The 13,214-nt window shown below is 35.2% G+C and overlaps 1 protein-coding gene across 4 annotated transcripts in view; it reads left to right on the top strand.

Moving 5' to 3' along the window:
* The window catches only part of LOC106669766 (mucin-5AC-like), a 36,622-nt gene that overhangs the window by 15,796 nt on the left and 7,612 nt on the right, over positions 1-13,214 (top strand). For all 4 annotated transcript variants that reach the window (XM_024226065.1, XM_024226063.1, XM_014399463.2 and 1 more), the window contains exons 2-7: positions 8,589-8,707; positions 11,018-12,016; positions 12,086-12,352; positions 12,413-12,685; positions 12,745-13,014; positions 13,073-13,177. In XM_024226065.1, the coding sequence (XP_024081833.1) occupies positions 8,603-8,707; positions 11,018-12,016; positions 12,086-12,352; positions 12,413-12,685; positions 12,745-13,014; positions 13,073-13,177 (2,019 nt within the window). In that variant the 5' untranslated portion in view covers positions 8,589-8,602. The remainder of the gene's footprint in view (positions 1-8,588; positions 8,708-11,017; positions 12,017-12,085; positions 12,353-12,412; positions 12,686-12,744; positions 13,015-13,072; positions 13,178-13,214) is intronic.

Genomic DNA, 13,214 nt, shown 5'->3' with positions numbered 1-13,214 from the left:
ACCGCATCTCACGATTTTTGAATAATTATCGATTAACGGTCACTAACCAACATACATAAAGCTTTATGTTAGTCACAAAAATGAATTACTCTACGGGATTCTCCTGTAAATAAAAAATAAAAAATATACTGTGATTGTTTTGTATGGGTGTACAATTTAAAATGTATTTTTTTGACAGTTTCCACAAACCAAAATTAGAAAAGCCTTTGGGATCTGTAGAAGCAAAACAATGTAGGGTTTGGAAGTGAAATCTTAATCGAATTCAATAGCCAGTGGAGCAGGCAGATAAGAAACTTTATGTACGGGAAAATTATTCCTTTCGAGCATTTCCGTGTAAAATGGAAACTACGCGGCCTCTAATTAAGTTAGGAGTTTTGACAAAACGATCCGAATCAACAATTTTTCACAGCGAACAAAGGACAAGGGGAAAGAAAGCAAAACATACACCTCGTCCCTCGTTTTTTCTCACAGAACCAAAGGTCAAAGAACTAAGGCAAACATGGATTGAAGAATGACGAGAACAGCCGCCGATTACGTGAATCCTCGGACCCGGTGAAAGCAGGAGCTCCAGGGTGTGGCCAGAACAAGGAGAGCAAGAGGCTTTTTCGACCTGACCGGAAAACCGCAGATGGAACACGCGAAACACAACAACCAAGGTCGTCGAAGTCTACTCTCCTCAGATTATGAACAACTCCGAGTCAAATACATCCTTAAAGGATTTATAATTTATCTGCTGCTCGTGACTGTTGAATTGTTGGGTTGTTATCCAGATCATGTTACATTTCAACTCTTGCCTTGGCACACTAATTTCTGAATCTTTTTTTATTCAATAACAACTTATTTTCTCAAAATAGCATAATAAACTATCAGCATGAATTGGCATGTATAGAGGAGAAAGGGAAACTTGATCTTATTTGCTTAGTTGATTTGCTTATCAGCGTGGGAGAACGCCGTTCGTCAAAGGCATCGAAATTTCTCCAGGGAGGTCAATCGAAATTTCCAAACAGGGAAAACTTTAAAATAAAAGGAAAATACCACCCTTAAGGCGAATGACCATGATTCTTCGTCCTTCTTTATTAATTTCATAAAATATTTTTCGCTATTTAACTCCGCATCGGATCTAAAATTCCTAGCAGGAGAAGGATCCTTGAAGCGAAAGACCATGAATCCTTCGTCCTTCTTTATTAATTTCATAAAATATTTTTCTCTATTTAACTTCCACATCGGATCTAAAATTTCTAGCCGGAGAAGAGCTCAAATCCGTTCAATAATATAAATAAAATAGAAGCAAATAATAAATATGTGTACAAAGACTTGACTGAAATACCACCGCAGGGCAGCGGCCGACCAGAACCCCGCCCCTATTTTTATAAATAGCCGAGTGAATAAAGAGCAAGTGGTGAAATCACAAGAACTAAATCTGAAATCAAAAGAACATTTAATATTTTTAGTCAATTTCAATATTGTTTTTTATTTCAGACTAATTACTGTAAAATTTGGCCGTTTTCTGAACCGTCCTGGGCTGCCTATCCTTGAAGATCTTGATCTTTCAGAAGAGTTTCTGCATTTCGCCATCTTCAGTGGTGGCTTAGTCCCATCTCATTCAAAACATACTCAAATATGCAGAAAACTACTATATTTTTTCTTTAAATTTTCTCATTTCTATCAGTTTTAGTTATTAGATTAAAAAAATTCTGAGTTACTACTTAAATTCATTATTTTACAACTAAAATAGAAACGTGTGGTGTTTAGTGGCCGTTACTTAATGATTATTTGGAGGTCGTGAGATGCGGTCTGGTGTGACGTAGGTTTTAGAAAAACATTTTTTTTATCTGCCAAGTTTCGATCTTTATTGAGATCATCTTCAGGGACTGGGATTTACCCAAGATGATCTCAATAAAGATCGAAACGTTGGCACGATAAAGAAAATGTTTTTCTGAAACCTACATCACACCAGACCGCATCTCACGATTTCTGAATAATTATCAATTAACGGTCACTAACCACCACACATTTTTTTAAAATTTATATTTATTTACCGAAGGTAATTTTGTGCCACTTTGTGTAGGTAGGATATTGGGTTCTAAGCCCCTACAAGTTTTTTTTATGGATTGGTGGGTCGCTTGAAAGTAGTCACCATTTTTGTGATTTTAGAAAAAGGAGGAAGTTTTATAGCACCCGAATTTTATTGAGATTTATCTTTATTGAGATCATCTTCAGGGCCTGGGATTAATTTGTGGGATTGTTTAAATTTTACGAATACATAAAGGATGTGAAAAAAATACTTTCATTGAATCTAAAATTTTCTAGCATTGTATAAATCCATTTTTTTAATCTAAAATTTTCCAGCATTGTATAAATTCAATAAATAAAAAAAAATTCTAGCATTGTATAAGTTCATTTTTTTAATCTAAAATTTTCAAGCATTGAATAAATTCATTTTTTTTAATCTAAAATTTTCTAGCATTGCACAAATTCATTTTTTTAATCTAACATTTTTTAGCATTGTATAAATTGATTTTTTCTAATCTAAAATTTTCTAGCATTGTATAAATTCATTTTCTTAATATAAAATATTCTAGCATTGCATAAATTCAATTTTTTTAAATTAAAAAAAAATTGTCTACCATTGTATAAGTTCATTTTTTTAATCTAAAATTTTCTATCATTGCATAATTCATTTTTTTTAATCTAAAATTTTCTAGCATTGCATAAATTCATTCTTTCACATCCTACATGTATTTGTAAAATTGAAACAATGTTTATTAATCTCAGGCACTGAAGATGATCTCAATAAAGATCGAAACGTTGGCACGATAAAGAATATGTTTTTCTAAAACCTACGTCACACTAGACTGCATCTCACGACTTCCAAATAATCAAAAATAGAAAATTTATTTTGAAAAATCTAATAAAGTTATATAAGAGAGATTGTCAAATTCAATTAATTTTATCTCATAAATGTAATAACGTTAATCGCGAAAGAAGGGGGAAAAGAAAATCCCATTAGAAGTCAATTTTATGGAAAAAAGATATATTTCATCAAAATGTGTATACTTTTTAAATTTAATTTAAATTAAAAATATTCCTCGAATTTTTGTTATATGATAAGGCTTTTTTTAAAAAAAATTAAAAGTTCCTTAATTAGACCACTTTCTAACTCAGAGCGGTAATGATGGTCGTTCACTCACGTACCGTATTGTCACTATCACTTTGTGTTATGTGATTAATCATTAAGCCTCTTGTTTCAAAGATCGGCGTGCGGAGAAAGGTGGACTTTTTAAAAATTTTGTTTTTTCGACAGTATTGACTAAAACCGGATAACTTTTCCATTTTTATTATTATATTCTTATGCAATTTAGGAAGTCGGATGCGATGCCGTTGTTGGCGAAGCTCGAAGGGAAAGGTTGCGCTATGATCGGTTTAAAAATTCCTTTTGAAGTTTTATGACGCGGAACTGCCGACTTTGCTATGCATCGTACATGTTGTATTACTATATATAAACATGCTGCATAAATAAACTGAGAGACCAAAAAAGCGGATACCCTCGTTAAAACTTGCAATCGTTATGATTTTTATTTTTTAAATATTCAATTCAGTACGGAGTATTTCCTCCTCTTGCATTGATCACCGCTTGCATTCGACGTGGAATTTTATGTGTAATATTTTTATTTTTGTACTGTGGAATATTTTTATACTTCTCCAACAGAGCCATTCCTAATCGCCAAAAATTCTCTGGCATCACTGGGCTCACTTTGTGGTTTCTGGCACAGCCTTTCAGCCGTGCCTTTCACCACCCCCCGAGAGATAGAGAAGGCACCTCTACCTCCGTCACCGTTAGCCGGTACCCTCCAGCTAAGTTACAATTTGTTCGCAAACCAGACCACCACGAGTCCAACCTCAATTAGTACTCTACTCCGTGTTCAGTATTATTTTTAAGGTGGGACTGATCGCCCACAGGGGTGCATACGAATCCCCTACTGATGCACCCGATGCCCGAGGCGTATCAGGAAGCCTCTGCCAAAGCAGAGGGGTGAGGGGAAGGAAAAGGGCAAGAAAGGATATGGAAGGTAATAGGAAATTTTGCCTCCATCGTTGGTTACCCATAGGCACCGGAGTTGATGGTAGGGCTTGCCTAGGCCCATAAGGAATGTTACCCTATGAGATGTCGGGGCGGGACAGTCAAGCGTTCCAATATTTAAAAAAAATCGAATCCCTTCGATCCAAAATCCTTCGCACAATTGTGGATTCTCCATTCTGCGTTACCAACCATACTATCCACTCTAATCATACCCTACGTCTCAAATCTGGTCCACTCGTGCTACAATAAATTTCACTCCAAACTATCCTCTCATGACAGATTAATTCTCAACCTGTCCAGCTCAACCCTCATAGAAGCCTAAGCGCAGATGGCTCGCGACCATCTGACTTTGTATCGACAACTCGAGGGGACTGCTAAATAAATGAGAAAAGAATGTTTACTTGCGTTTTACAGTTTCTACTTTGGTTTTATGACAAAATGTAACCAAATTCTGAATAATTAAGTTGTATTAATTGAAATTGTACCGTGGGGCTGTTAAAACCTAACGCGAAACGGTCCGTATTAACGGGGATGTGGAGAGTCATAGTCTGACCAAACCGGTCCTCCTTGGGCGTAATTGTGAATGCTCTCCATATAAAATGCAAGCGAGGCCGTTACGTAATAGGTGTTCGAGTTTCGGCAAAAATAGTTCTTGCTGAAGTTGTTCTCGTCTAGCGAGGGATTGCCTATCTTTAATAACTCCTTTGTCCCCGTGTCTTAAGTCTGACTCCTTCCTTTTCATGGTCCACTCATGTCTACAGTGGCGGAATGGTTTCCCTTTCCGGTTAGAAGAGTGAAAACCAGCCTGTTCAACCGGATTGGAAATAATTTTATAAACGGTAGCAATTTCGATCGCAGCCTCTCGACCATCTTTTTCCCCCCTTTAAACTAGTCTATTAGCCAACTTCCACCTTTTTTCAAATGTTAATCTCTCTTAGCCAACAGGGTTAAAGTTACAAGCTGGGTTTGTAATTAGAACAATTCCAGAGAATGCGTTTAATTGCTTCCAACTAGGTCAGAAAATAGCTCAAGCATTGATGAATTTCATAAGAACCGAATCGCCGACTGAAAAGTCAAGAAAGAATATTTAAATGATAGTTTACATCCATCGCACCAAAATTTCAAGTATATTAAAGCAGCATCAGAATCAAGTGCTATTTTATCAAATCCTTTAAAAGGATTTCTAGTAGTATCACGTCTTTGTATTTTCTATTTTAAAATACAAACGGAAACAATTAACTCACATGCTCCTACAGGCTGAAAAATAAGACCTACTCTCCTAACACATAATCAGGAAATACGTGACTAATATTGTAAAGAACAAGAAAAACCTCTGAAAAATATTAAAAACGTTAGAGGAACTAAAAATTAAAAACACCGTATCAAAGATGCGGTAATTGTTTATTTTTATCAACTTTTTTGCAAAATAACAACCGATAAGTGTGATATTCTAAAAAATTTCCTTTGCCTTTATCAAAACGTTTTTCATCAATAGAAAGAGCTGGGACTCGTAGGTTATGATTATTTAAGTCAGTTGGGTTTATGTTCGTCAAATAGAAGGACAAACATAAAGAGGCTGTAGCTCTGATAACGCAAAGAAAAGTTCTAAGTTCACTCAGACTTAAAAATCATTATGAAACACTAATCGCGATGATGAACCTGCAGCTTGATCGTCTCCGATCATCCTGGTCCGCCTGTTACTCTGGTTTTGTACGTAAAACGCCCAAAGAAAAGCTAACTTTTGCACTAAGTTTACATTAAATTTCAAAGTTATTAAAGCTGATGTTGCGTATGTTGGCCTGCGAGTTGGTGACCTAACTGGCACTATATCGTACTGGTCCATCTACACTCAGTTGGTTTTTTTGTCACTCATGTTGACTGCTCAAAGGAGCACTTCAGTGGAGAAGGTAATAGATAGTACAAGTAAAACCGCTCAGAAAGCTTACAATTTCACCTAAGTTCACATGCTTAAACTTAAATAGTTATTGTGAATCATCGAACTGAGATCTGATCCGTGATGAACCTGTAGTTTGATCGTCCGAAGCGACGAGGTTTATTGTTGCTTTGTCTGTAAAACAAAACAGAAAAGCCAAAGTTTTGTTCTAAGACCACGCTAGCTTAAATGGTTTTGTGAAACGCTATAAGGTATGTGTGGAGCTTCTCGCTGAATCTAACTTTAATGCGTTTTGGTCTTTGTTCTGTGATATTTTGTCAGCCTTGCCCATTTAATAGGTTTGCAGAATGTGAAAGAACAAAACCAGTGAGGACAGGGACAGGAAACGACTACAAAATTCGTTGCTGTTTTCTTCATAAAACGCCCAAAGAATTAGTTAGAATTAGTTTTTTCCTAATTTCATTTGCTTACACTTAAAAAGGTTTTGTAGATCATTGAACTTAGGTCTACGATAATTCCCTATCAACCTGGTCCGCTTGTTCTCGCTGTTTCTTTCTGTAAAACGCACAAACAAAAGCTCTGCGTTTTGTCTTAAGTTCACGTAGACTTTATAAAACACTAAGCTGAGTTGTGTGAGGAGATGCAATCGTGGTTGTACCGATCGTGACAACATGACATCGTTCTCGCTTATTTTAATTGTCAGATTTGTTTAGGTCGTTGGTGTATGATATTTTGTCAAGTCTTGTCCTTTTTATATATTTGTAATATGTGGTGTTTAGTGACCGTTAGCCAATGATTATTTGGAGATCGTGAGGTGCGGTCTGGTGTGACGTAGGTTTTAGAAAAATCATTTTTTTATCATGCCAACGTTTCGAACAGAAGCACTTGTCTCTTCCAGCGATTTCTTCAATTTTTCAGATTCTTCTTTGCTTATTGCTTCTTTAATTGTTACTGGCGCTGATTCTACCATTGTGTTGTGGGCACTTTCAACACAACACCCAAAAATAACACATCTGCACGGAAAACAAACACTCTGAGCTCTGAAGATGATCTCAATAAAGATCGAAACGTTGGCATTATAAAGAAAATGTTTTTCTAAAACCTACGTCACACCAGACCGCACCTCACGATCTCCAAATAATCATTATATTTATAATGTTTGTAAGATTTTGGTGACGCTTGACAGAACCAGCAGGAAGGCAGACCAGGATGACCGGAAACGATTAAACAAAAATATTTGTTATTCCTTTGTCTTAAAAAGACAGAAAAGCTCAAGTTTTGTTGTGAGCATTGAACTTGAACATAACACAACACAGCGATGAATATGTTAAATTTATAATTTAATTCTTATTATCAATAATTTGTAGACGGTCTATTCTCGTGGCCGAAGGACCAATATCGTGTAAAACTAAATTTACTAAATAAGCCTATGTAAAGTTAACACCAAACTAGTTTTTCTTTGAGCATTGGCAACGATCAAACTACAGGTTCATCACACAGAAAATCCCAAGAAAAAATCTCACGATAACTAACAACATATTTGGGATTATATTTTTTATAATATACTGAAACCCAGTTTGATTTAACCATGCGATATTTTTAGAAATACCAATGGTGTACCCAAAATGGTACTAAAGGAATGAAAGATCCAACATATTTTTACAATTTATGTTACGATAAATATGTTAAATTTATAATTTAATTCTTATTATCAATAATTTGTAGACGGTCTATTCTCGTGGCCGAAGGACCAATACTGTGTAAAACTAAATTTAGGTTATAAAACGATTTGATTCAGTTATATCATATCTTTTTATTTATGTACTTTCTTTTATTTCTGTTGTCTTTAGTGTTCATGTAAAGTCCGTTTGGAAAAAAGTATGACTTCGACGTGACTTGAAAAGAGACAATTTTTATTGTAAAAAATGAAGTTCGTCGTTGAATTGAGCCCATTAATCGAAAATAGCAAATTAATTAGGCAAATGTTAATTTAAAAAGACTTCAAGTTGGTTTAAAACGAAATGCGCTGTATCCTGAGCAAATGAAAGTTTGACGTAAAATAAACTGCCGCTTTACCCGTAATCTCTCAAACAGGAAACAGGTTCGGTGAATAACGAAAGTGGTCCGTGAAAGTTTTAAAGCAGCGTTAAATATTCGCACTTGATCAAATTCAATGTTGGACTCTTTCAATCCGTCCAAAGTCGAGCGGTGTATGGGGAAAAAAACTAACGCCTTCGCAAAATGGAGGATTATTTACGGCAGCATTTCTCAATGTAGATATTTTGCAATTTGAACTGGAGCGACACAGTTGCTTCCGGTTCGATTAATCCTCATACGTGCATAATATAATTTTGCGTAATACTTTACGTAGTCCTCACGAATTAATGCACCTTTACGCATGGCTCGCTTTAAGGGCTTTCTATCCAAATTTTTTTCCGTGCCGGTGAATTGCCGTTATTCGGCAAATATGATGGACAAACAAAGGAACTCGAGGTTGCTACCTTTTTCCTACTTCGGCATTCTTTGCCATCTCGAGATTTTATTGGTTATCAATATGAATTCAAGACTTTTAGAGATCTTTTTCAATTTGTTTAATTGTAATTTATTTTTCAGTGCCATAAAGGGAGATGCGTTGGTCGCACAGGACCACAGTTTTTCTCCTAGTCTGGATAGCCAGCTGTTCAGCACAGGGTCGAGGGAGCAAAAAATACTCTTCTGAACAGACCTCTGTGGTAAGTATACTTCTAGTACCACCACAATACTAGTATAATCAGGAAATTAAAATCTTCTACATGTATATTTGAATTAATAATCATGTAACAGTTTATGATTAAAATGATTAATTGAAACTTCTAAAATGGGCCCAGGGTTAGTGACAGATTTAGTGAAAAATAGAATTATTCTTTTTTCTTCGATTAATAATTATTGTAGGGTTTTATTTCCCCACTAACAAATAAATAAGTCAATATTTAATGAAACTCTTTCCATAAGTGATATATTCTCTGTACTACAAAAATGACAAAATTGTGTGAGGATTAAAACAAACAAGCAAACTAGAGTACATAATTTATTTTAAATTGTGTTGACTATTTCATCTGATCAAGTTGATTGTTGATTAGATCAATGGATAAAATCGTTCTATGATTAAAATGACTATTTAACCATAATTGCTGGGGGGGATGGAGCTGGCTTTAATGGATTCTATTTTTAATATTAACTATTAGATTTTTAATATTATACTCGATTATATATTGTTTAATGTACTGCAAATGAAATTGTATGTATAGAAGGATTTCAGGAATGAGAGCCTAGGCATTTCCTTTAAATTTGAAAGATTCATAACTGGCCACTTGGTCAAAATGCGGTGCGGCAATGAGTACTCAGATATCAGACTGATACAGATGTCGCACAAGGGAGGATTCTTGGTCCTATTCTGGTCTTCTGGCTGGCTTTTGTACATATCCCAATACCACCATTACCACCTACGCAAATGGTTTTGTCTTCTAACCCAATTCCTTTTGAAAGAACCTCCAGCATTCAAAAGCCCCTTGAGCTTGTCCAAGACTTGTGCAGAAAGTGGAGGGCAAGATTGAACGAGGAAAAATGTACAAAACTGTCTGGCTTCCGCTGAATGTCAACAACAAGTAGCTACTGCCTTTCACTCAAGTCAGATAATTAGGACTATACCTAATAGACTGACTTCCACATGATTAAGAGATATAATTTAAAAGTAGACTTTGACGACTACAAAGTCTTTTTGATCATCAAAACACAACTAAATCTGTACAAGTCATTACTACGACCACTTTGGACATACAGAGTGGAACTGTGGTGTTATACCAGGCCATCCAATAGCCACCACATCAAATCTTTCAAATCAAAAGTCTCAGACAAAAGCTCCTTAGTACATCACTAACCCTGTCTGTTTCATGTATATTTGCCAGACCCAAGCCCTGTCTACACAGCCCCATCCCAAGAACCCGACAGCCTCAACTCTTTGCTATTAAACCCTCACATTAGGAAACAGCCACTCATATCATCTTCGATGTAAAGCAACCTAACTACGGAAAAAAACATAGGGAATCAAATTGCAGCAGCGACAGTCAATGACCTGATACTTCTAAGGAATTGCACTGAACTAAGGAACTAGGAAGGTACAATAAGCCAGAAGGCTGCAGTGCCTGGGGAGTACAAACTCCGCTTCCTAGTATCCTTTTTCACCACACCATACCATACCAAACCCTCACATTGAGTGCCATCATTGGCTGATTTTTTTCAACATGTGTCCTCATAGGCTGTGCTGGCCTATTTTAAATGTTACGACTGGGGGGGGGGAGAATATACACACATAAACTCAAATTTGTACTTAAAAACTAAGAAACATTTAAAAAGAAAGAGAGTTGCTTGGTATTAATATTAAAAATTTTCATTCCATTTCTCACATTATCTACAAGACATAACTAGAAACCCTAAAATAAACTATTGACTTGCTGTTGAGTTTAAATTGATTAAAACTTTTTATCTGGATTGATGTAATGAGCAATGTTACGGACATTTCATATTTATGAATTATTATTAACATTATGTCAGAATTGCAAATATATACATGATGTGTAACAAGTGAAACAAGTGAAAGTCTTATTTTCATTCGATGTTCACTATTTATAATTCTAGTAATAAATTATAACAGTAATAACAGACAGAAAAGTTATAATTGTAGACAAATTATTTATATTAGGAACATTTTTTTCATAAACCCTGTCGCTAACTTGATAAATTCAAAAAGTGTAAGGTATTTTTTATAGTCTGTACATAGGTTTGTAGTAAATTATATTATTTTAATAAAATTAGTAGTATAATAGTGAATTTTTTGAAAATGTTTGATTAGCTATAAAGTAAATAATTCATATAACCTGTTTTATTTTAGTTTTCTCAAGAACTATATTCTGAAAATTTTTGCCCAGAAGATAATTTTGACTTTTAGGCTAAATTGATTACACATTTTACCCAGTATTTATATAATATATATTTGAATATTCTAGGAAGAACTTCCAACAAGAAGTCATAGGTTTAGTTCTGAAAATAATTCACAATTGGATGTAAATGTACATTCAAGAGCTAATGGGAGGTCAAGGGAATTCAGACAGGACACCAGAAGTACTAACAATGCTGAAGTCCCAGTCAGAGGTGCATCAAGAGTAACGGATACCCCTAAAGAACCTCAAAGAGGAACTCAAAGAGTCACAGAAAGGGAGTTTCGCTCAAGGACCCAATCCTCAACTGAGAGCCCAAAATTTAGTTCTGAAAATGCTCAAAGAAGTAGAACACAAAATGAAGGAACTCCACTGCCGTCGCATTCGAGAAACAGTTTTCCTTCCAGGAATAATAGAAATGATGCTAGTCAATCTAGAGCAGGGTATTCTAGGCAACAAGAAAGGATAACATCAAGAAACATTCAGACTGATTCAACCGATAGTGGAACGGCAAGACAAGAAACTAGGACAAGAGGCAGAAGTTTAAATTTTGATGTTGATAAAGAAACTTCAAACAATATCCCCGAAATCAGTTCTAATAGCAGAAGGCGGAATGAATCATCACAGTCACAGTCTAGAGGAAGAACACATTATGATTCTACTATAAATTCTAGTAGATCCCGTGGAAGCTTGACTCCTGCAAGAAGCAGCAGACTTAGTGCAACAAGCACAGAGCAGAATGAAGCTTTGAAAAATTACCATGGTAGACAGCCAATAAGATCCAGAAATTCTGAAATAACTCATTCTCCAAGAACGATAAATAATAGGAATTCATCTTCAAAAGAGAGTTCTCATGTTCATAGTAAAGAAGCTGTAATAGACAGCAAGGAAGAAACGAAAACTGAAAATGTGAAACAAGAAGAGTTACAAAGCAGTAAGTCACTAACAGAAGAGTCATCTCAAGAAGTAGACTCTGTAGAAAAAGATGAACCCAGCCTGGCGAAGAATTTCAGAGGGCATGCTCGAGGCACTTCTGAAAACAGAAGATCTAAAATATCAAAGTCTGAAGTAAGTTAGAATTTAAATAGTGTCCAATAATAATTTGGAAAATTTTAAAAATAATCGCTATGTTTTCAGATAAATAGCAGGAATGAACCAACAGAAGCTCCTACTTCCGCTCGATTCCGTAGTAAAGAAATTGGAAATGATTTTAAAAAAGAAAATAAAAATGAAGTTTTTCAACAAAAAGAGTTACAGAGTGAAGTAAACAGTAAATCACTAACAGAAGAGTCAACTGAAAAGGTTGACACTGTGGAAAATGAACCCACGCCAGCAAAAAATCTCAGAGGGAGCTCTCGAGGCACTTCTGAATTCCATAGAAGATCCAAAACTTTAAAGTCTGAGGTAAGTTAGAATTTAAATAACATTAAATCATAATTTGGAAAAAAAAATCACTGTTTTCAGATAAGAAGCAGGAATGAACCAACAGACGCTCCCACTTCTGCTCGATTCCGTAGTAGAGAAATTGTAAAAGATTTTAAAGAAGAAAATAAAAATGAAGTCATTCGACAAGAAGAGTTACAAAGTGGAGTAAACAGTAAATCATTGACAGTAGATTCTGCAACTCAAAATAGTGCTTCTACAGAAGAGCATAAACCAAGGCAATCCAAAAATTTTAGAGGCAGTTCCAGAAGCTCATCAGAATACAACAGAAGATTCAAATCATCAAAATCTGAGGTAAGTTAATGTGAGATAATAATTGCGTAAAATGAAAATAAAAATCACAATACTTTCAGTTAAATATTAAGAGTACAGAAGCAGAAGCTTCTACTTCTTCACAAAATCATAGTAAAGAAGTAAAAGAAATCAAGGAAGAAAGGAAAACTGAAATAGTTAAACAAGAAGAGTTTCAAAGTGAAACAGATACTAAATCTATGTCAGTAGACTCAGCAACACAGATGAGCATCACTGTTGAACAACAAAAACCCAATCTGTCAAAGAATTATAGAGGGAGCGCCAGAGGTCCACCACAACACAACCGAAGACTCAAAGCATCAAAGTCTGAAGTAAGACAGTTTAATTATTGCAAAAGCATATTTTTTAATTAAAAACCACTGTTTTTAGACATCCAGCCAAAGTTTGCACAGTGAAGAAATAGCAGATGATGATAATTATCCGGATATTTATAAACAGTTGAAAAAAGCTGGCAATGGACCTAAAGAAATTTTGGTATGTTTAGATTTCCAGTACAATTTAACTGGCACTT

This window comes from Cimex lectularius, unplaced genomic scaffold (genome assembly GCF_000648675.2).
Source record: "Cimex lectularius strain Harlan isolate CLEC.00 unplaced genomic scaffold, Clec_2.1 scaffold76, whole genome shotgun sequence".
In the NCBI taxonomy this organism is placed as follows: Eukaryota; Metazoa; Arthropoda; class Insecta; order Hemiptera; family Cimicidae; genus Cimex; species Cimex lectularius.
Note: the sequence above shows the minus strand (reverse complement) of the source record. Positions and strands in the feature narration are given on the sequence as shown.